General features: G+C 47.2%; 8 protein-coding genes across 8 annotated transcripts; 2 read left to right on the top strand and 6 right to left on the bottom strand.

The window, feature by feature from the left end:
- Window positions 1-586: 586 nt before the first annotated feature.
- F5891DRAFT_536633 (uncharacterized protein) lies at window positions 587-1,221 on the top strand. The gene is made up of 3 exons (XM_041372162.1): window positions 587-591; window positions 640-881; window positions 961-1,221. Exons 2-3 carry the CDS (start codon window positions 785-787, stop codon window positions 1,137-1,139), a joined length of 276 nt encoding a protein of 91 aa, XP_041222972.1. The 5' UTR covers window positions 587-591; window positions 640-784; the 3' UTR covers window positions 1,140-1,221.
- Window positions 1,222-2,377: 1,156 nt separating this feature from the next.
- On the bottom strand, window positions 2,378-4,428 carry F5891DRAFT_536689 (uncharacterized protein). The gene is made up of 2 exons (XM_041372163.1): window positions 4,093-4,428; window positions 2,378-4,023 (listed from the first exon to the last, which is right to left on the bottom strand). The coding sequence occupies exons 1-2, from the start codon at window positions 4,369-4,371 to the stop codon at window positions 2,773-2,775; spliced, it is 1,530 nt and encodes a 509-aa protein (XP_041222973.1). The 5' UTR covers window positions 4,372-4,428; the 3' UTR covers window positions 2,378-2,772.
- Window positions 4,429-4,758: 330 nt separating this feature from the next.
- On the bottom strand, window positions 4,759-7,267 carry F5891DRAFT_1129968 (glycoside hydrolase family 20 protein; the record flags this gene model as incomplete). Its single annotated transcript, XM_041364467.1, has 13 exons — window positions 4,759-4,869; window positions 4,922-5,073; window positions 5,123-5,183; window positions 5,233-5,263; window positions 5,322-5,362; window positions 5,411-5,495; window positions 5,548-5,596; window positions 5,654-6,017; window positions 6,068-6,088; window positions 6,141-6,290; window positions 6,341-6,430; window positions 6,535-6,953; window positions 7,198-7,267. The coding sequence occupies 13 exons, from the start codon at window positions 7,265-7,267 to the stop codon at window positions 4,759-4,761; spliced, it is 1,644 nt and encodes a 547-aa protein (XP_041222974.1).
- Window positions 7,268-11,028: 3,761 nt separating this feature from the next.
- F5891DRAFT_1174729 (uncharacterized protein) lies at window positions 11,029-13,011 on the top strand (the record flags this gene model as incomplete). Its single annotated transcript, XM_041365678.1, has 9 exons — window positions 11,029-11,056; window positions 11,158-11,222; window positions 11,275-11,332; window positions 11,383-11,453; window positions 11,861-11,905; window positions 12,053-12,253; window positions 12,406-12,577; window positions 12,633-12,689; window positions 12,723-13,011. The coding sequence occupies 9 exons, from the start codon at window positions 11,029-11,031 to the stop codon at window positions 12,812-12,814; spliced, it is 789 nt and encodes a 262-aa protein (XP_041222975.1). The 3' UTR covers window positions 12,815-13,011.
- Window positions 13,012-13,310: 299 nt separating this feature from the next.
- Window positions 13,311-13,725, bottom strand: F5891DRAFT_536781 (uncharacterized protein). The gene has a single exon (XM_041372164.1). The coding sequence runs from the start codon at window positions 13,613-13,615 to the stop codon at window positions 13,361-13,363; it is 255 nt and encodes an 84-aa protein (XP_041222976.1). The 5' UTR covers window positions 13,616-13,725; the 3' UTR covers window positions 13,311-13,360.
- Window positions 13,726-13,915: 190 nt separating this feature from the next.
- F5891DRAFT_1049354 (Dihydroneopterin aldolase-domain-containing protein) lies at window positions 13,916-15,228 on the bottom strand. The gene is made up of 3 exons (XM_041362417.1): window positions 14,592-15,228; window positions 14,216-14,528; window positions 13,916-14,162 (listed from the first exon to the last, which is right to left on the bottom strand). The coding sequence occupies exons 1-2, from the start codon at window positions 15,177-15,179 to the stop codon at window positions 14,340-14,342; spliced, it is 777 nt and encodes a 258-aa protein (XP_041222977.1). The 5' UTR covers window positions 15,180-15,228; the 3' UTR covers window positions 13,916-14,162; window positions 14,216-14,339.
- Window positions 15,229-15,613: 385 nt separating this feature from the next.
- On the bottom strand, window positions 15,614-17,135 carry F5891DRAFT_1192111 (uncharacterized protein; the record flags this gene model as incomplete). Its single annotated transcript, XM_041367560.1, has 3 exons — window positions 15,614-16,491; window positions 16,545-16,815; window positions 16,890-17,135. 3 exons carry the CDS (start codon window positions 17,133-17,135, stop codon window positions 15,614-15,616), a joined length of 1,395 nt encoding a protein of 464 aa, XP_041222978.1.
- Window positions 17,136-17,329: 194 nt separating this feature from the next.
- Window positions 17,330-18,370, bottom strand: F5891DRAFT_1174731 (uncharacterized protein; the record flags this gene model as incomplete). The annotated part of the gene is made up of 6 exons (XM_041365679.1): window positions 17,330-17,521; window positions 17,552-17,590; window positions 17,692-17,835; window positions 17,920-18,108; window positions 18,235-18,263; window positions 18,304-18,370. The coding sequence occupies 6 exons, from the start codon at window positions 18,368-18,370 to the stop codon at window positions 17,402-17,404; spliced, it is 588 nt and encodes a 195-aa protein (XP_041222979.1). The 3' UTR covers window positions 17,330-17,401.
- Between the last annotated feature and the right edge of the window lie 1,014 nt (window positions 18,371-19,384).

Below are 19,384 nucleotides of genomic sequence, written 5' to 3' on the forward strand. Positions count from 1 at the left end.
GAGTGATGAGGGCTGATGAGGGCGGGGACACAGGCTCGTGTTTCACAATACCTGGCGGTAATAATGCTAATACGATACGAGCAGCACAATCTTCCTGGGAAGGATACAGTTGAGGCCGGAAACATCGATGCTGAATAACTCGGCGACGGCGTGTCCGGCATTGTCGGCAGGATAATGTATGATGAGTCCAGCAGAAAGGAGGCAGGCTTTGACGGAGAACAACGATGGTGGCCATATGAGAGCGCGGGCGCCGAAAGCGCACCCTCAGTCGACGAGGGCAGCAAATGAGTGACGGACAAGTGGAGTTTGGTGCGCTAAAGGGCGCACGCTGCCGCATGCAGTGATGAAACTTGACTTAGGAGCTGGATGAATACCGATGGCGGGTTTCCGAACAAGCAAAGAGATAGGTAATGAACCTTTCGTATATGCGAATCATCGTTGGCGTTGGCGAGCGCCAGAAAGTTGTCCTGTTCGTGGTCAAGAGGTCTTTGCCGTCGCTGTTCCTACTACTCGGGTAAGTTAGAGGTGAATTTGCAGTTTTCGAGGTCTTGTCATTACGTGCTTATGTTATGCTACACTTGTTGACAAGAGGTAAATTCGCTTCACTTCGAAACGTGAGATTTTGATTGACTTCGTTAGTACTCGCTTGCATCCCAGGTCCAAGAACTTTAACAGTCATGGCCCACCAGTTTCACCATTAGTAACACCAAAGGTTCTTTCAGGACTTTGCGAAACCTCTATCCACCTCTGCATGCATATGTCCAGTATATGACGCCCCGGCAGCATGTCGAGCTGCTGCATATACCGAACAAGAAATACAGCGCTACAGCGCTTCTTGATGCTGCAGCTAAAGGCACAGCTAATATCGTTCGTTTTTGGAGGTACGTGCACTATTTTAGTTTTTTTAGCCATTCATCAAATGAACATAATATTTCGTTGCTGCTGTTCCTTCTGAGCAAGTGTTCTCCTCCAGCACAGAAGCATGCACAGATCGGTGTGCTGACCTCTCATCAACTGTTCTCGAAGCTTTACAGATACCTAATTTCTCTTATAAGCACTGGCACGACCGGCTGGATTTCACGCCGTATCTTATTGCAGGAGAAGTAAATCATACTGGCCGGTATCTAGGGATGCCATAAACTCGGATGAGCTCATTGCAGCAGGCAAGTTCCGAGTCGACGAACTTGCTTAGCTGCTAACCTATCCCACTTCTCTGTGTCGCGCGCCACGAAGCGCACTTCAAATAACTTCGTTGACTCATCGAAGTCTACTGAAGTGTCTCAAATCTCCACTTCGATTCGCTTCAGTTATTCGCGGCAGCGCTAGCTGCGCGTACCTTGCTTCTGGGAGCTTTGAGGAGCCGAAGTATTTCAGAAGGGTGGTCACGTAAAAGGGCACTCATCACTCCCCGACTCCTCTGATCACGTACGTGCAGTCTCCAATGATTTGCGCCCACTACTCAAGTAATCTGTTGCTTTCGTCCATAAAAACATACAGAGGAGGGACTGTATTTCATGAAGCTTCTATGGTGATCAACAAAAGAAAGTCGGGTTATCTTCTCAAGTTCTGGGTTCATGTCCGTTTCTTCTCGAGTGCTTCATGCACCTAGGCTGATCTCGTAAAATCTAAGACCTGAAGACCTGCGGCATTAGAAGTCTGCCGCTACTAATGCTCTCGAACTGGCGATTTTTATTAGTACAGCTGGGAGCTGAAACGAAGATCCTATGGTGGCTTCATCCGAGTTCTGAAGCCTAAAGTCACGACAGAAATGTCCTACCCTTCCGTTCACGTCGTGGTGGTCCATGGTCACTGCTGGAATCAACAACACCTGCGCGTTCAAGCATGAGGCCATCAATGATCGGGCAATCGAAAGAGAGTGTGGCAGACAAACCTTGCTTCTGGATGATGAATCAGTCTGAGAAGGAGAAGGAGGGTCTCGAGGTGGAAATCAGGTGCGTCGGTAGCGGAGAAGGTCACAACCACGCAATCCCGTTCACGGCGAGTACACACAGCGCAGATAGGAGACTCGGTGCACTTCGATGCTTGATAATAGCGATTGAGATAAGAGCAAACAATCATTGGAGGAACAGTGACTGGCCAAGCACGGCGATACTCCTGCGCCAAGTGCTCGTCCTCTACAACTTGCAATTTTTATCATCGCGTCGCTGTAACTTCCGTTGTTTAACTAGGCGCGAGAATTTGCAGGGAAGGATGTCTGCGTCATACTCACATTCAAGAAAGGCTGGAATGCAATGAGTGTCCGGAAAACACAGGAAAGTATGCAAACTATATATCACTCAGGACACTGCAGTTCACGACCTGCAAATTGCAAATACATAGCGTGTTCATGGATGTGGCAGTTGCTGGCCAACCTGGTCTCGGTACGAGACCGAGCATTTAAGACGGGCCCGGGCCATGGTAGAAGGCGCATGCACTGCGGATATAGCGCACAGGCAATTGATAGACAAGAGACTCAATCGGAAGGACAGACCACAGGACATGAGGGTGACTAGAAATGGTAGAGTGGATGTATATATGACGAAGAAAGCAGTCATAGACTGCCAGAAGATGAATTGGGCCGATAATCGTGTTGGAAATCATACTAATCAGTGAACCGGTGAGTTCTTGCTGGCGATTAAGTATGTTGTGAGGTAATACAGTTTATAACTACAGTCAACGGCGACGATAATGACAACGACAACGAAGGAACGAAAGAACTCAAAGGTATGTAACGACATTCCCAGACGTGAAGGTATTCCAAACTTAACTATTCTAGGAGGCTCCCGCGACGTACAGCGCAGTAGCCGCTGTCGAAGATTTGAGATGCTTGTTGACTTCATCCCAAGTGCTACCAATGCTTTTAACTTCGTCGACACAAGGGAGCCAGGCGGAAATGATGCGAGCGAGAGCTTCAGCATCTGCTATTTGAGACTGGGATATATCCAAAAGTTCCAATGATCGTAGGGAGGTATGTTGTAGTGGCTCAGTATGAGGATCAACGTCGATAGTTGCAAGATTGATTAGAATTCGTAGTGTATGCAATTGTGGACATAGACTGAGCGCTGCGAATAATCCATGGAGGGAGACTCCGGAAGGAGAATGATGGTCGTCTACGTAGTTGATTTCCAGAGTGCGGATGTGCGGCCAACTAGACATGGCTTGCAAGAGAATGTCATTGTCCAGGTAGATGCAGGGATTATAAAACATGAGTTGCAGTGTTCGAAGCTGTGTAAAGCAAAGCAAATGTGGAATTGGTGTCAAAAGCTCGCCGTCTGGGGGTCCACGCTCTCCTTCATCAGGAGAACAAATGATGATTTCTTCTAGAGTCTGACACGCTCTGGAGTGGCACAGAGCATGAAAGAGTTGCTCGGCCTCTTCTGAACAGAGATAGTCGACTGCAAACCTGAACTCTTTCAGTGAGGGAAACTGCGAGTGTTGTATGACTGTGATGATGTCTGCACAATCGTCATGCTGTCGAAAGGAAAGGCTCGTGATGTTAAGGAATGATAAATTCACGATATCTCGGTTTGACAGTGAAGGAGGGTCATCAAACCCTTGATCAATTTCCAATTTGAGAAGAGTAGGGAGGCAAGAGAGGTGCTTCCATGTTTCCCAGTCGAGCATTGGACAATACAGGGTTACAAGCCGCATGCACCGACGAATCCTATCGGATAGCAGGGACAGCCGACTTGCGATGTCATAATAGTCGTCAGTGCGGATGTACAAATGCTCCAAAGCACTGCAACGTGTCACAAAAATTCGCCGACCCTTGTCGAGGTTCGATAGATGACGTGGGTGCAGCGTGAGAGGCAGAAAGAGATTCAAAAATGGGGTGGAAAGAATTAACGACCTCAGCCTCGGAAATACGTATACATTGGCGGGAATGACAGAGATAAGTTGGAGATCGGTCCTTTCTATGTTCAATGTGCGTATACGGGAGGAGTGACGCATAAATTGACGGGCCTCATGGGCAGATAATGGCTCGACGCCTTCCGCCCAGGAATTTGAAAAAACCACGTTCCGCTGTTATGTATGTAGACGCTCGGTCAGCCGAAAAGAAACGAACAAAGCGTAATGAAGTCGTGCACTGACCCAAGTCGTACCCCTATGATATATCAGTGGATGTAACCTCGGTACGCAGCCTAGCAGTGGTTCTAACTCATGGATTTCAGTCCACAGCAAATCCATCGCAGGCTCGTGGAAGATTTTGCATGTCCTTGCAAGCGCTGCAAGCGTCGATGTTATTTGAGGAGATGGTTTCCTGTCCACATAACCGAATATCTGTGTTGTTTGCCAAGTAGTAGATGGTATTGTGTTCACATAGGCGAATATCTCCAGGAGGACTTCGGGAACAAGTAAAGCCTGATGCATCACTGGGGTACGGTAGAGTCAGGACTCACAACTGGGTTTCATGTAAATCTAACATTGCCTGCGTGGGACCAATATATTGATGGGTGTTGTTACCTGCTATTTTCAGAATTCCAGTCAAGATATCGATGTGGGCTATGGCGCCGATATACACGTAGTAGTATGGATACAATTTATTGCCAAAAACGTGGATACTTCATGAATCATTGTGCAGTGCATCACTCGAACATTTCGTCAACTTCCATTTTGCCGCGTGACTTCTTGCAAAGCCGAGGCACAAATTTCTCAATATAAGTCAATTTTTGGTGAACGAGAGCTGTACACATCTTGTAAGCAACGGTGCAGATTAAATAACACCACAACCAATTATGAAAAGACCTAGAGTTCGGATCAAGTTCCAAACCAAGCGTACATATCGCATGCGTCCGGTCGAAACGCACACCACTGCGGCTGGAGTGGGATGGCATTGATGCCGCGCTGTACCATCCTGTACCTGACGTCCTGTATCATTCATATATCATTAAGTACTTCCACGTCAAGAAGAACTACTTACATGCAAACGAGGAAGTGCCTCGGTGACGTTGAGTGCAGCGCCAGTGGGCTGCTTCCCACTCCAGAAAATTTCTGCTGATGATGCAGCGCGTGGCCACACGATCGGGTCGACATTTTGGGGACCAGACTGTTCACTCCATAGAATTTGCTCGCCTGCAGATTGCTCAGAAAGGATTTAACCTCGAGATTCGTTTGTGTTTACCTCCCAGAACAAGTTCGTACTGCGCCTCGGTCAAGTTTGCCAACGGATCAAAGGTATATGCCTAACGAAACATTGTGAGATGCGTGGGCATCTTCGACATTCATACTTACCTCGGACCAGGTCCTGAAGGGGCCGCTACTTCTGTTCTCCCAAGGGACGCCAGTTCAGATCGAGTACATTTGACAATATGAAGACTAACCCAGTTGGGTTGTCTCCCAGCCACTCACCAGCACCAGAATCCTAGGATAATAAGGACATTGTGTTCTGTAGAAAAACTCGTCAACTGACCAGGTAGAAGTAATCTGATGGTGCTTGGATGATCCTGAAACCCTTTTCTACCACCGCTGCAGCATCTGCAGAAGAAATCCAAACCCTTTCAATACAGATGAATCAGCGGAGTCAGATCACGATATTATCATATTTACATCACAATAGTCTCGTTTGAAAGTGTAATATTCCAGTCGAGGGCCATTTCTGAATGACCGACCGTCTTCATTTGATACTGTCATTCAAAGAAAGGGCAGCGCATACCTTCCCATACGACAGGCGTCTTTCCCTGGACAATCAGTGCACCATGAGTGGTCTGTGTGAACGTGTCAAGAGCACCGTTCAGCGTCATGCCGGTCCTCTTAAGTTGCTGCTGCGTGGGGTAGTCATCGGCGTAACAGTTCTTGTTGATTTCATCGCCGCCGGTGCTGAAATAGTGCGAAGGGAGGGTCTTTGCGATGTTGGTGAGCAAGGAAGCAGTGAAGTTCGTGACCTCTGGGAGTGCAAAACGAAGCTGGCCGGCAGGGGGCTCGCCGGAAAAGAATGCCCATGGACTAGCCTCAAAGCATGCAACATATTCGGGGTAAGCGGCTGCCATGATAGCGGTGTGGCCGGGTGTATCGATTTCCTAGTAAAATGTTGAGACGTTATCTGCAAAATCGACTGATGAGTACTAACCATCATAACATCAATACCTCTCTGCGAGAACACCATCAACGAACAACAGACCATGGTAAAGTGAAACACGTACTGCAGCAGCATACTTCACGATGTATTGGACATCGCTTGCTGTGTAAACTTCTTGAGGAGAGTATGCACCATTGATGGCGAGCTCGGGATACTGTGCGACTTCGAGTGGAAAACTCTGACTATCCGTGATATGCCAGTGGAAAGTGTTGATCTGTATAGCTTGTGAGAGACGATAAGACGAGACACCAGGAAAGCACTCGCCTTCACCCAGCTCATCGCGTCCAAAGTTCGCTGAATGTCGCTGACCGGATAGTAGTGTCTCGAGGTATCCAGTCCTAATCCCCGGAAAGGCTACGTATATGGGTTCATGCATCTGACGTTAAAGTGTATGTAATAACTGCTCACATATGCAGGAGTGTCCTTGATAGAAATCGGGGCGAGTAAGTGTAAGTCACTCCTCCATAGTAGTAGAAAAGCTGATTGAAAGTGGTGAGTCCTCTGTACAGACCCAACGTCGAGTTCGCCGTCAAAGTAGCAGCCGAGCCATCTGCTGGAATGTTCAGTGCGTACTCCTCACTACGGGTTCCCAGGGGCTTGACAGCTTCTGAGGAAATGGGCTCTACAGCAGCTCTACTCGCGAGAGACAGCGTTAACTTTGAAAGCGTCATCGCGGTGGCAAATGCGGTAGTGTCATTCGCGCCACGACCTACGACCAGACGTCCAAGTTTGTCGTTTTCGAGATAGTACTGTGATTGCGCAACCGCGTCACGTAAATCCGATGGTGCGCCTTCGATCTCCACGTCAAAATAGAATGCGGGGGAGATTTTGAGGGTGGTCAGCCCGGTTCGAGAGTAGTTGGAATGGGCCAGAGAGCCTGGACACCAGAAGGGAGGAGGCACCCTGCAATGAGCGTCAGGATGATAAGAGAGCGAGAAAAGGCCATGAATCAAGATGTGGTTAAAGGAGCAACCGGTTCAAACTGCATCTGTTTATAAAGTCACAGCTGCTAATCGGTAAGTGGTGCCGGTGAGGGGTCATATGTGCTTTCAACATGCGTACGTAGGTAGTGCTTTAAAGATTACCTAAGAGCGACCCAGATTTCCAATGCAGCTATAAACTTTGCATGTGTCCAGCGGTGACAGGTCCGGTGTGGTCCGTGGATGGCTTTCGGAAGTTTGGATCATCCATGCTCAAGAGGAAGACGGTCGGGTATGTTGTTGTCACGACCCTAGACTTGAGTACCTGATGGGTTATCAGTGTCGCCGCAATGTTTGCATTTCCAGTAGTAAGTACTAGTAGCGATTCGAGCTGTTCTCAATTCGTTCCGGGCATTTGAAATTGTGTTGATCAGTGGCTACGAGGGGGCATCCTCCAGCATTTACTCGAGGGACGTCGGTTATGATGTTTTATTGAATTCAAATTGTGTCGTCAAATGTAAATTATATCGGAGTTCTGCCAGGTTCTGTTGGGTTCTGCCACCCTTCCTTCGTATGAGTTCTGCCGTGGACCAGGTACAACCAGTTTTAACACGGACTCGGAAGCGTGACGACAACTGAGACGCCACAAAATTTGACGGAACAAGCGTGACAGGAATGGTGATGAGACGCGAACGATTTGAATAGCCATGAGGGTTCCAAAGTGATAACCTGCTGTGATATTGTGGGTGATAGAGCGCAAGGGTGCTTAGCATTGCAATAATACTATTCAAGTATTAGGTTATTAGGATGAACCATGTGCATGAGAACACAAGGGACAGCTGTATCGTGGGAAAGCTATCATTTGAGTCTCTTCGTGGGACCAAGTCAACCACGACGAGTTTCACAGCGTTCAAGCTCCATATTAATGATATATGCACTGAAGATTTCTCTGATTCACTCACCAGTAGCGTGCTGCCCGCAGAGATATGTATGTAGCTCACCTCTAGCGAGTGGTTCCGAAAGGTAGAAGGCGGATGCACTGCGATAGCATGTCAGCAGATCCATTACACGGCCAATAGACAAGAGACTCAATCGGCAGGGCAGACCATGGAACAGGGTGACTAGAAATGATAAAGTAGATGTATATATGATGAAGAATGCAGTGATAGAAGGTGATTTGACCCCGCCTGACTCCAAATCTCCAATAATTGTATTGGAGATCATACTAATCAGTGAACCGGCAAGCTCTCTTGCTGGCGGTTAAGTACGTTGAGGTACTACAGCAGTTTATAACTACAGTCAATGGCGACGACAACGACAACAAACTAACGAAAGAACTTGCAAAGGTATGTAACAACATTCCCAGACGTGAAGTATTCTAGGAGGCTCCCGCGACATACAGCGCACTAGCCGCTGTCAAAGATTTGAGATGCTTGTTGACTTCATCCCAACACCTATGCATGCTTTGAACTCGGTCGACACAAGGGAGCCAGGTGGAAATGATGCGAGCGAGAGTTTCAGCATCTGCTATTTCAGACTCTGATGTCTGCAATGTCAATGATCGTAGGGAGGTATGTTGTATTGGCTCAGTATCAGGATCGATGTCGATAGTTGCAATATTGATTGGAACTTGTAGTCTATGTAATTGTGGACATAGACTGAGCGCTGTGAATAATCCGTGGAGGGTGACTTCGGAAGTAGGAACATGGTCATCAGAGTCGCAAATTTCCAGAGTGCGAATGTGCGGCCAACTAGACATAGCTTGCAAGAGCATGTCATTGTCTAGGTAGATGCGGGAATCATGACACTTGAGCTGCAGCGTTCGAAGCTGTGTAAAGCAAAGGAAATGTGGAATTGGTGTCAAAGACTCATCGTCTAGGGGTTCCGGTAAATGTTCATCAAACAAAAAAATGGAGTTTTTTTCTAGAGTCTGACACGCTTTGCAGTGGGACAAAGCATGAAAGAGTCGCTCGGCCTCTTCTGAAACCAGATAGTTGGCTTCAAACTTGAACTCTTTCAGTGAGGGAATTTGCGAGTGTTGTATGAGTGTGATGATTTCTGCACCATCGTCCAGCTCTCGAAAGGAAAGGCTCGTGATATTAAGGAATGATAAATTCACGATATCTTGTTTTGACAGTGGAGGAGGCTCATTATAAGGATACCCTTGATCGATTTCCAATTTGAGAAGGGTAGGGACGTGGGAGAGGTCCTTCCATGTTTCCCCGTCGAGCATTGGACAAGACAGAGTTACAAGCCGTGTGCACCAACGAATTCTATCGGATAGCAGGGATAGCTCATCTGACATATAGCCATCATCGCGCCTTTCAGGATAGATGCATAATTGCTCCAAAGCAATACAACGTGTCCCAAAAGATCGCAGACCCTCATTGACAGTCAATGGATGACATTGGTGCAGCATATGAGGCAGAATGAGGTCTAAATATGTGGTAGAAAGACTTAACGACCTCAGCCTCGGAAATACGCATGCCTCAGCGGGAATGACAGAGAGAAGGTGGGGATCGTCAGATTGTATATTCAATGTGCGTATACGGGAGGAGTGACGCAGAAATTGATGGGCCTCATGGGCAGATAATGGCTCGACGCCTTTCGCCCAAGGCTTGTCCCACTATTATGTAGATCCTCTGTGAGCCGAAAAGAAACGAACAAAGCGTAATGAAGTCGTGCACTGACCCTTGTACCCCTACGATATATCAGTGGATGTAACCTTGTTACACAGCCTAGCAGTGGTTCTAACCCACGGATGTCAGTCCACAGCAAATCCATCGCAGGCTCGTGAAAGATTTTGCATGTCCTTGCAAGCGCTGCAAGCGTCGATGTTATTTGAGTAGGTGGTATTGTGTTTACATGACCGAATATTTCTGTTGTTTGAGTAGATGGTATTGTGTTCACATGGGTGAATATCTCCAGGAGGACTTCAGGAACAAGTAAAGCCTGATGCATCACTAGGGTAGAGTCAGTACTCAAAAATAGGTCTAAAAACATTGCCTACGTGCTATTTATCGATGTGGGCTCACTGCTTGGTGTACGAGTATAAGGACGCACCGTGAGAATACAAGCGACAGCCGTCCCGTGGGAAAGCCATTTGAGTCTCCTCACTTCGTAGGACTAACTGGCAATCACGAGTTCCACAGTGTCCAAGCTCCATATTAATGATGAGGATTTATCTGAGCCGCTCACCAGTAGCGTGCTGTCCGCAGAGATATGTGTGCAGCTCACCTCTAGCGAGTGTTCTCGAAATGCTTTCACAATCTCCGTTTCCGTTTCAATCTTCCAAAGCTCTGCAGATGGACGATCGCCAGCAGCATCGACCATCTGTTGATAATGCCACCGGCGTCTCTTTGCCCTGCAGACATCCCGCACTTACTCAACCTTTTTGCCCTCTTATAAGCGTCATCACGGTTATTGGGGAAGTAAGATATGGCTGTGATACCAGGGATATCATCTTCCGACGGCATTACTGATGTCAGGATCGTATTTCCGCATAGAACAGCTTTGTCGATGTGGAATTCATGGTTGCCTCCTTGAGACAAACTACAGTTGAGTGGCCAAGATATTTTTTGAATGCGTTCGAAGAAGTCGTGCTGAACTGTCCTTGTGCGCTGTAAATCCTGACGCTGATGGTCAGCCCACCCACGCTGATAGCTCAGGTGAGAGGTCGATTAGCTAAGATGAGGAGCGAAGACTTGAATGTCAGTACAGTGATCGTCCTTGCATATTTGCTGACCCGCTTCTCACAATGTTCTGATCGTAGCTTGTAGTATTTGGACTGGTTTCCTCATGACATTGTCTCAACCGTCATCGAGTACATGCTTATCCAATCCTCTCCACTTCCTAGACCAACCCACTCAGCATCAGAGATGTGCACAGGGCTGAGTATAAAGCCTCGTACTCCTTATCGGCCCCACCGTGCACGATGCACCTCGCAAAAGACGACCGTCACTTTCATCAACTTGTAGCTTCACATATCCGGCACGACTGCTCTCGTTTCGATATCCAATCGCTGTAACCACCATGAGCCCTCTCAACAATAATGGTGCAGGTAGTAGTCATTGCACAACGCCCTCGTCATCTGTTGGGTCAGATTAGGATGATGTGCGATGTGCTTCTTACATCTTTTGACTTTTTATATGCGTGCTATAGTCCACACCACGGGTACTCCTCGCATTGGATTCACATCAGATGAGGTTATGGGCCGTATTGTTCACGTCTGTGTCCTCACACTAGAACACATAACATTAATGTATTTTTCTCCTATAGGAAAAGCTTACGGGCAAGAACCGGATTCACGGATCTTCTCGTCACCTTCGAGGGAAAGGTATGTAGTAGCGTTTGACCCAGGCTGCGAAGCGTGACGATTCTTTGCAGATTTTCAAGTGGTTAATCTCATCGTATATAGTCTGGAGGGCTACATGAGCATCTTATCTGTGGCATCCCTGGTTAGTTATATACGATCGATATATTTGTGCTACGTAGAGGGTGGACAACCGCAGCGTCTTGGCAAACTTGCATTCTTTGCCTCCAATCCATTGCTGAAGGGTTTTTTCCCTCGAGTTCAGCCGCTCTTGGGTGCCGCAGGACGGCCAACGCGGATAGAGGCTCCTCACAGGGTGGACTATCGTGATAAGTGTACACGTAATGAGATCTGTACCTTTATCGAGGCAGATGGTTTTTCATTTGTCGAATACTTATCGCTGGGAATGAATATATCATACGAGAGACAGTGCTCAGCGCTGATGAACCTCGGAGGATCCACCCTCAGAGTTTTTTTAGTGTAGAGGTATACAGTAAGTTCTACTATCATCATATCATCACACTTCGAATTACATAGTACTGTACTACGTAGATCATAACACATGAAGATGTTTCACGGAAAGGTGTGAAGACCCGTGTAAGCAATTTAACAGTCGGAAGGGATAAAACAATTTGCAACCATAGGTAAAAGCAACCATACCAACAACGACACGAACGAGTTGACGCGAACGATTGTAGCAACTCTAGGATGATCCCGAACATGAACATATCCCACTGAAATCAGGTACTCGAGGCATCTCCCATAACACGCCGCACATTTCTCAAAGATGTGAGATATGCGTTGACTTCATCCCAAGGCTCCCAATCATCCGCGACTTTGTTAACTTGGTCGACGCAAGGGAGCCAATTGAGGATGATGCGAGCGAGAACTTCAGCATTTCCTATGGGAGACTCGGGTGTTTCCAAGTCCAATGTCCGTAAGGAGGTATGTTGTGTTGGCTCAGCATTGGGATCGATGTCAATATTCACAGTGTTAATTAACACTCGGAGTGATTCCAATTGTGGACATTGGTGGATTGCGGTGAATAGTCCGCGGAATGTGACGCAAGGATGAATACCGCAGTCCTCTATTTTCAGCGTATGGATGTGTGGCCAAGCTGCCGTGGCTTCCAAGAGAAGGTTGTTGTCAAGGTAGATGCAAGAATCAAGACAATCGAGCTGAAGAAATCGGAGTTGTGTGAAGCAAAGGAGATGTGTAATTGCTTTCAAATAGTTGTGTTGGAGGTCATTATATTCGTTCAAGACAACAGTGAGTTGTTCTAGGTTTTTTTTGCAGCAGGAGAGCGCACAAAAGAGTTGCTCAGCCTCTGCCGAAGACATCACTTCGATCATGATCCAGAATTTTTTCAACGAGGGGAATTGTGAGTGCTGCAAGATTGTGGTCACGTATGCAGCACTCTCTACCGTGAAGGAGAGAGCCGTTAGATTAAGAAATGGTGAGAAATCGACGATGTGCGGATCCAACGGCCAAGGAGGGGCGCCATAGCCGCACACCTCACGAATTCCCACTTCCACCAAGGTAGGGAGGTTGGAGAGGTACTTCCATGCTGCCCAGTCCAGGGATGGACAAGATAGAGTTACAAGCTGCTTGCACAAACGGACGCGGTCAGACAGCAGGGACAGCTGATCTGCTGTGTTCTTGTCGAAAGCTTTGATGGATAAGTGCTTCAAAGCAGCACCAGGAACTGTAATAGAGTTCAGCGGATCTGCATTCACGGCAAAATACAGAACAATGACGTAGGGTGTGGGGCAGGAATAGGCCCATACGTGTATTAGAGAAAAGAGTTAACGATTGCAGCCTCGGAAAGACACATGGCTCGATGGGGATTACTGAGAGGAGCGGGAAAAGGCGATCAGTAGATGGTAGGCACAATGAACGAATACGGGCGGAGTGATGCAAAAATTGATGGGTCTCGTCGGCAGTCAATGGCTCGATGCCTTCTGCCCAGGTGTCATCCCACTACATATTTGATTATTAGATGCTCGGTCAACTAATGATCGAAAAAAAAGAAGAGAGCGGGGTTAGTCGGGACTAGTCTGCACTCACCGGCGCACGGCTGCGATGATATATCAGTGGATGTAGCCTGCTCACACAACCCAGCAATGGTTGCAATCGATCTACTTTAGCCCACAGTAAATCCATCGCGGGTTCGTAGAAGGCTTTGCATGTCACTGCAAGCGATGCAAGAGACGTCCAAGACAATGGTTTTTTCCCAGTAGATGGTATTTGATTTACTTGTGCGAATATGTCCAGGAGGACTTCGGAAACAAGTAGAGCCTGATGCATCAGTTCTAAGTACGTTGATGGAGTGCTAAGCGATACAGACAAGGACTTGGAGATTGCACAGTGGTGCCGATTGCACTATTTATGCTCCGACTTTGGTCTGGATTCTAGACGAATCCGCGTCAAATGAAGTTGGCGTAGTGTAGCTGTCTTTTATTAGACACTGTTCCATTGTAGGAACTACCTCTGTTGAAGACGGTTGGTCTCACATGTGAAAGTAATCACAATTTTTTAGGTATCCTTTCAAGTCACAGTGGACGAGCGAAATGAAGGTGCTTTCTTCCGTGAGCCCTGTCCTGGAGGTGCCAAAAGAAAACTCGAGTGCCTTATTCTATCACCGGAGGAGCTCTAAGTTGGCTAGCCCTCTCACTACATTCAGCACATCAGAAATGGTATGTGTAGATGTTTAATTAGCGGAAATGCTGTTGTGATTTGCGGTGCTTGAATCTGGCTGTTTCAATGCTTCCTCCTTCAATATCGCCTATAAGATCGGCGAGAGTTCGTGATGTTTGCTTTGAGAAACCCGATCTTGTATTTTTCAAATTGCGCTCTTCAGATGAATAATGTAATCAATCATGCGTGCAACAGTTTGGGATAATATACCTTACTAGCGTTGAGGTAATCAATGATCGCATTTCAATACCCGCCTTCATGTTGGCTGTTCAGACATGCATGAGTATGTGGGTCATGCTACTCGAGATCGGCTACACACATTTCCTACGCGGGTTTACTGCAATCCTTGGAACGCATCGCGGTACCGGGTCATCTCGACACCAGAAGAGTGAGCGAAAGATAGTGCACTAGGCTTCTGTGATCGTGTTGTTACAGCTTCGATGGCATCAGATGCGAGGCATGAGCTGCGGACGATGTGCAGGACGAATTTCTCGAGCGTGAGGTACGCAGTGTTTTCAATTTCCTGTCATGGTGATCTTCAGTATCGTCACTCTTCAGCAATCAATGGAAGAGAGAGAATACGTGCCTCTGATATCTGTTTGATGATTGCAGGGTAGTCTACTTCGTGCATACCAGCTTTCTCATAGAATGTAATGTTCGTGATCACCCTCTGCTTTGCTAGGCGTTCGGGGGGATTGACGCCAATCAGCACGGGTATGATAAGGTCTTTCACAGACACCTTTGCAGCCTGCTGCAAACTGTCTTTGCCCCTCGGTGTAACCACCTCAATCTCAAAGTCGTTCGCAAGTAAAATCTGTTTCGGAAGGCCGACGACGACGCGCACGGCGTCCACATTCTCTCCAGCCAGAGCGAACGCTTTCTGAGTGACCTCATGCACGAGTGCACGAACATCAGTATAAGATGTCGAGAGCGCTGAGACAGCTTTGGTGAGATGACCATAGTGGATGGAGTCTAGGACATTGTCAGACTGGCCGGAGATCTCAAGGAAGGAGGGCTTGAGATGCAGGTGGACGGTGATAGAGACGGGCTGTTCGCGTAAGCGTCCCCAGCAATCTGCGCCGATGTTTGCCGTGAGCTGGATGGTGTCGACGAGCACGACATCGGTGGTGGTGGGCAAAGACATCGTCAACAGCCGCTCGGGAACTTCCGTCATGATCCATTGTGGTCCGTGGATCGACAGCGCGAGAAAGGAGAGAACAATCACGAGTAAAAACCACCTGCATCATCATGATGCATGATGTACTACGTCCATATATTGTACGGCCAGTCTAAATCGCCTTCCTGCAATAATCTATACATTGTACAAGCTCTAACATAACATGATACCAACAAAGACACCAACGCACACGAAACGAAATGAATGTAGCCACTCTCGGACATCCATATCGAAGTCGGGTATTCAAGCTATATCATGCAGTGCAGCAGTCACATAACAATGACGCGAGACGTGCATTAACTTCATCCCAATCCGATTCACCTATGTACTGGGCAACTTGGTAGACACAGCATCAGTAAACCGGTGAGTTCTTGCTGGGGATTATGCTGATTATGGTGCTTTTACATGGTCATATATTGCTTTATATCACTTTATATTACAATGTGACGAAAACCTTTCCTATATATTACGATATATAACGATATATGACGATATCTTCTTCTCACAGGTTCTCTGATGGCCCAAGGGAGCCAATCGAAAATGATGCGAGCGATAGCTTCAGCATTTCCTGTGGGAGACTCGGGTGTTTCCAACCGCAACGTTTGCAAGCAGGCATGCTGTATGGGCTCAGCATCAGGATCGACGTCGATATTCACAGTGTCAATTAACATTCCGAACGCTTCCAACTGAGGACATTGACGGATTGCGGTGAGTAGTCCGTGGAATGTAACGGAAGGAGAGATAGCGCACTCTTCTATGTGCAGAGCTTGGAGGTGCGGCCAAGCTGACATGACTTCCAAGAGAACGTTGTTGTCAAGGTAGATGCAGGAATCATAACTACGGAGTCGCAGACTTCGGAGCTGTGTGAAGGAAAGGGAAAGGAGATGTGGGATCGCTGTTAAAGGCCTGCGTTGGGGGTCGTTGTATTCCTCCCACATAATAGTGAGTGTTTCCAGTGTCTGTTTGCATTGGGATAGTGCGCGAAAAAATGGTTCAACCTCTGTCGAAGCCAAAGTCTCCACACCGATCCAGAAACTTTCCAATGAGGGGAATTTCATGTGTTGCAGCACGGTGGTCGCGTATGCAGCACTGCTGTCCGTAAAGGAAAGAGACGTGAGGTAAAGGAATGGTGAGATATGCTGTTCCTCGAGCCAAGGAGGGGCGCCAAGACTGCTACGAACTTCGATTTTCACCAGGGTAGGGAGGGTGGAAAGGTGCTTCCATGTTGCCCAGTCGAGGGGTGGACAAGACAGAGTTACGAGCTGATTGCACAAACGGATACGGTCAGACAGCTTGGGCAGTTGATCTACTGTGTTATTGTCAAGATTTTTGTTTGCATAGATAAATTCAGCAAAGCAGTACCAGGAATCACTTCCTCTGGATCGTAATATACATAACAATCGCGCAGGGTGTGGGACAGGAATAGCTCTAAATGTTTGGAACCCGAAAGACGTAACTCCCGTAGCCTCGGGAAGAGGCATACGTCGGCGGGGATGACCGAGAGGAGTGGAACAGCGCCATCGTCAGAGAGTTCTATGACCAATGAGCGAACACGAGTGGAGTGACGCAAAAATTGACGGGCCTCGTCAGCAGATAATGGTTCGACGCCTGCTGGCTGTGGGCCCCACTTCCACTATTTGGTAGAGGTTGAGTCGGTCAGCCGATGAACGAAAAGAAGTAAACAGAATGAAAGTAGTCTAGACTCACCAATGAACTATACACCAGTGGATGTAGCCTCGTTACACAGCCTAGTAGTAGCTTTACCCCATATATATCAGCCCACAGCAAGTCCATCGCGAGCTCGTAGAAGGCATTGCATGTTGCTGCAAGCGATGCAAGACATTTCTGACCCGGAGACGCCGTGACGGATGGCGTGTAGATGGTAGGCGGTAGTTGTTCCACGTATGTGAATATGTACAAGAGGACATCGGAAACAAGTAGAGCCCGATGCATCAGTTCTCAGTTGATGGAGTACTAGTACTTACCTGTTGCCATTTATACTATAACCCAGACAAAGCAGACAAAAAACAAAAAAACTTAGGTGCATAGTACATCACTGAAAACCGGATAACCCGGTATGACAATATTTACCTTATAAGGTTGGCGAAATCTGTGTTGTCCTTATATGCCCATGTATTGGCCTACTTATCAAGCATCATTTTCCTGATCCGTGAGCTTGTTTGTCGTTTCGACACATTAATTTAACAGTATGTCGAATTCTAAGCTGGTGGTATAGTTTTTGCATTCATGCGTAAAAATTGCTTAATACTATATAGCAGTGCAGAATGATAGGAAGACGTCGATGCTGTAGGCATACGCTCAACGTATATGGCGCTGATCTATTCAAAAATTCTAGACACAAAACTCACACACACCACTGTGAGTTGCACTCGTCCTCCATGGCTTCGCTACATTTGCTTGTCATTGTCATATTTTCTGATTCAACAATTCATCTCAAGACGCAGTCAGTGCCATCCTTCTTCGCTTCTGAGGTCCTAACATCTCTTACTCGACATTGAGCCGACTTTTCGAACAGGCACTGCCGGTCTGTCAAAAGCTCGAAGGGATGTGGTGCTTGGAATGAGCTGTGACATTTTACTGGAGATTGATGGTGTTGAACGCGGCCGAGGGATTGTGGGTACCTTTCTCTAAGCTGCAGAGGTGCGTGTAATATGTATTGTGCATTTTTATGCTGCTAACTACCTCATTTCCATAGGTACTCAAGACTTAAACTTACCTCTCCCTCATCTCCTTCTCGCCCTCCTCCACTCCTCTCATTCTGGCGCCTTCCGGTGTGGTTCGCATATGTTCGAGCCACGTCAGCATTTGCTGACATGTGCTGGGCATGTGCGCTAAGCACTGGCGGTTGTTGGGATCGGGCAGTAGTGAATGGTGGTCTGGATGATCCCTCAATCCCACTTGAAACCTATTCTGCATTTTGGCCTTTCTTCAAAGTCAACATTGGCCATGTGTCCTCGACCGATGCTCGAAACTGCCGTTATCTCTGTTGGTTTTAGCTGTCTGCAACTGACGCCGAAGCTCGCAGCCTTACCCGGCTCCGACCCTGCTCCTTCTCTTTTCCTATTCTGAAATAGTTTGACCACCGGATCTCAAAACGAACGAGGTACAACTCCCTTGGGAAGGGTCAAGACCTCAGTCACCACCGGCCGAGCATATCTTCCGGTCATTGATAAGTAAGGATCCGACTCAGATTTTATTTACAATCCCCACTATCACCTACTCTGCCTTCAATCACTCATTAACGCTACTTCCTGCAAGTTTCTCGACAGGATGCCATCCAGAAAGTCGCACTGTACTACATGGTCTGGCAACAGGATATGTCATGTCGTGGTCTATGTTTCTGTCTAAGGATGACTGGTCTTCGATGATATGGCTGAACTCGATCTCATATTTGGATTTGATCCCTGCGACCAACTTCTATTCCATGGCCAAAAACTCGATCCTATGGCTGAACTCGATCCTGTTACATCCTATGGTACCACGAGTTCGATTATATACCGCCAAACTTGATCCTATACTGGCACCGCCGAGCTTGATTGTACACTGGCACCGCCAAACTCAGTCAACCACTTGAGCAGTGCAAATTTTGCATAAGGAAACAATAGTGTCAAGTTGCCGCGACACCTTGCTTTCATTGGACTTCAAGGCACTAACGATATCTGTTGTGGTTCAACCCATGTTATTGTTCCTGCAGATGGTGTTGATGATGAGATTAGGGTAGAGAATTGGCGAGGCATTGATAAACTACATGTATTGTACCGAGTGTCTCTGTATAATCCTATACAACCCAATGTGACTTCCTGGCCAATCAAGTATAAAACCCGCAATACCATGATGCCAATGAAACAATTGTCCATATGATGGTACAGATGGCAAGAATTTCCATCTCTTTTACTTATTGGACAGGAGAGCCTCTGTGCTAGAAATGCTAAATGAGAGACACTTTTTCGAACATGCTTCACCACTTCAGTACAGTTTTAGTACTGTCACAACATGATTCATGCAGCTAATGCTAAATGAAAACCATCTTGATGATTATTGGTCATAGGGGATAGCGTTCTACACATATATATCTTGTTTTCAGCAATTAGCGTGTTTATCAATCCATTTGAGTTTTTACACAGCCAAATTCATTCAACTAATGCCGGGCACAGGTAATCATGATAAAGATTGGTCGCAAG

The sequence above is a fragment of the Suillus fuscotomentosus genome, assembly GCF_016647785.1.
Source record: "Suillus fuscotomentosus strain FC203 chromosome Unknown F5891scaffold_47, whole genome shotgun sequence".
Classification (NCBI taxonomy): domain Eukaryota; kingdom Fungi; phylum Basidiomycota; class Agaricomycetes; order Boletales; family Suillaceae; genus Suillus; species Suillus fuscotomentosus.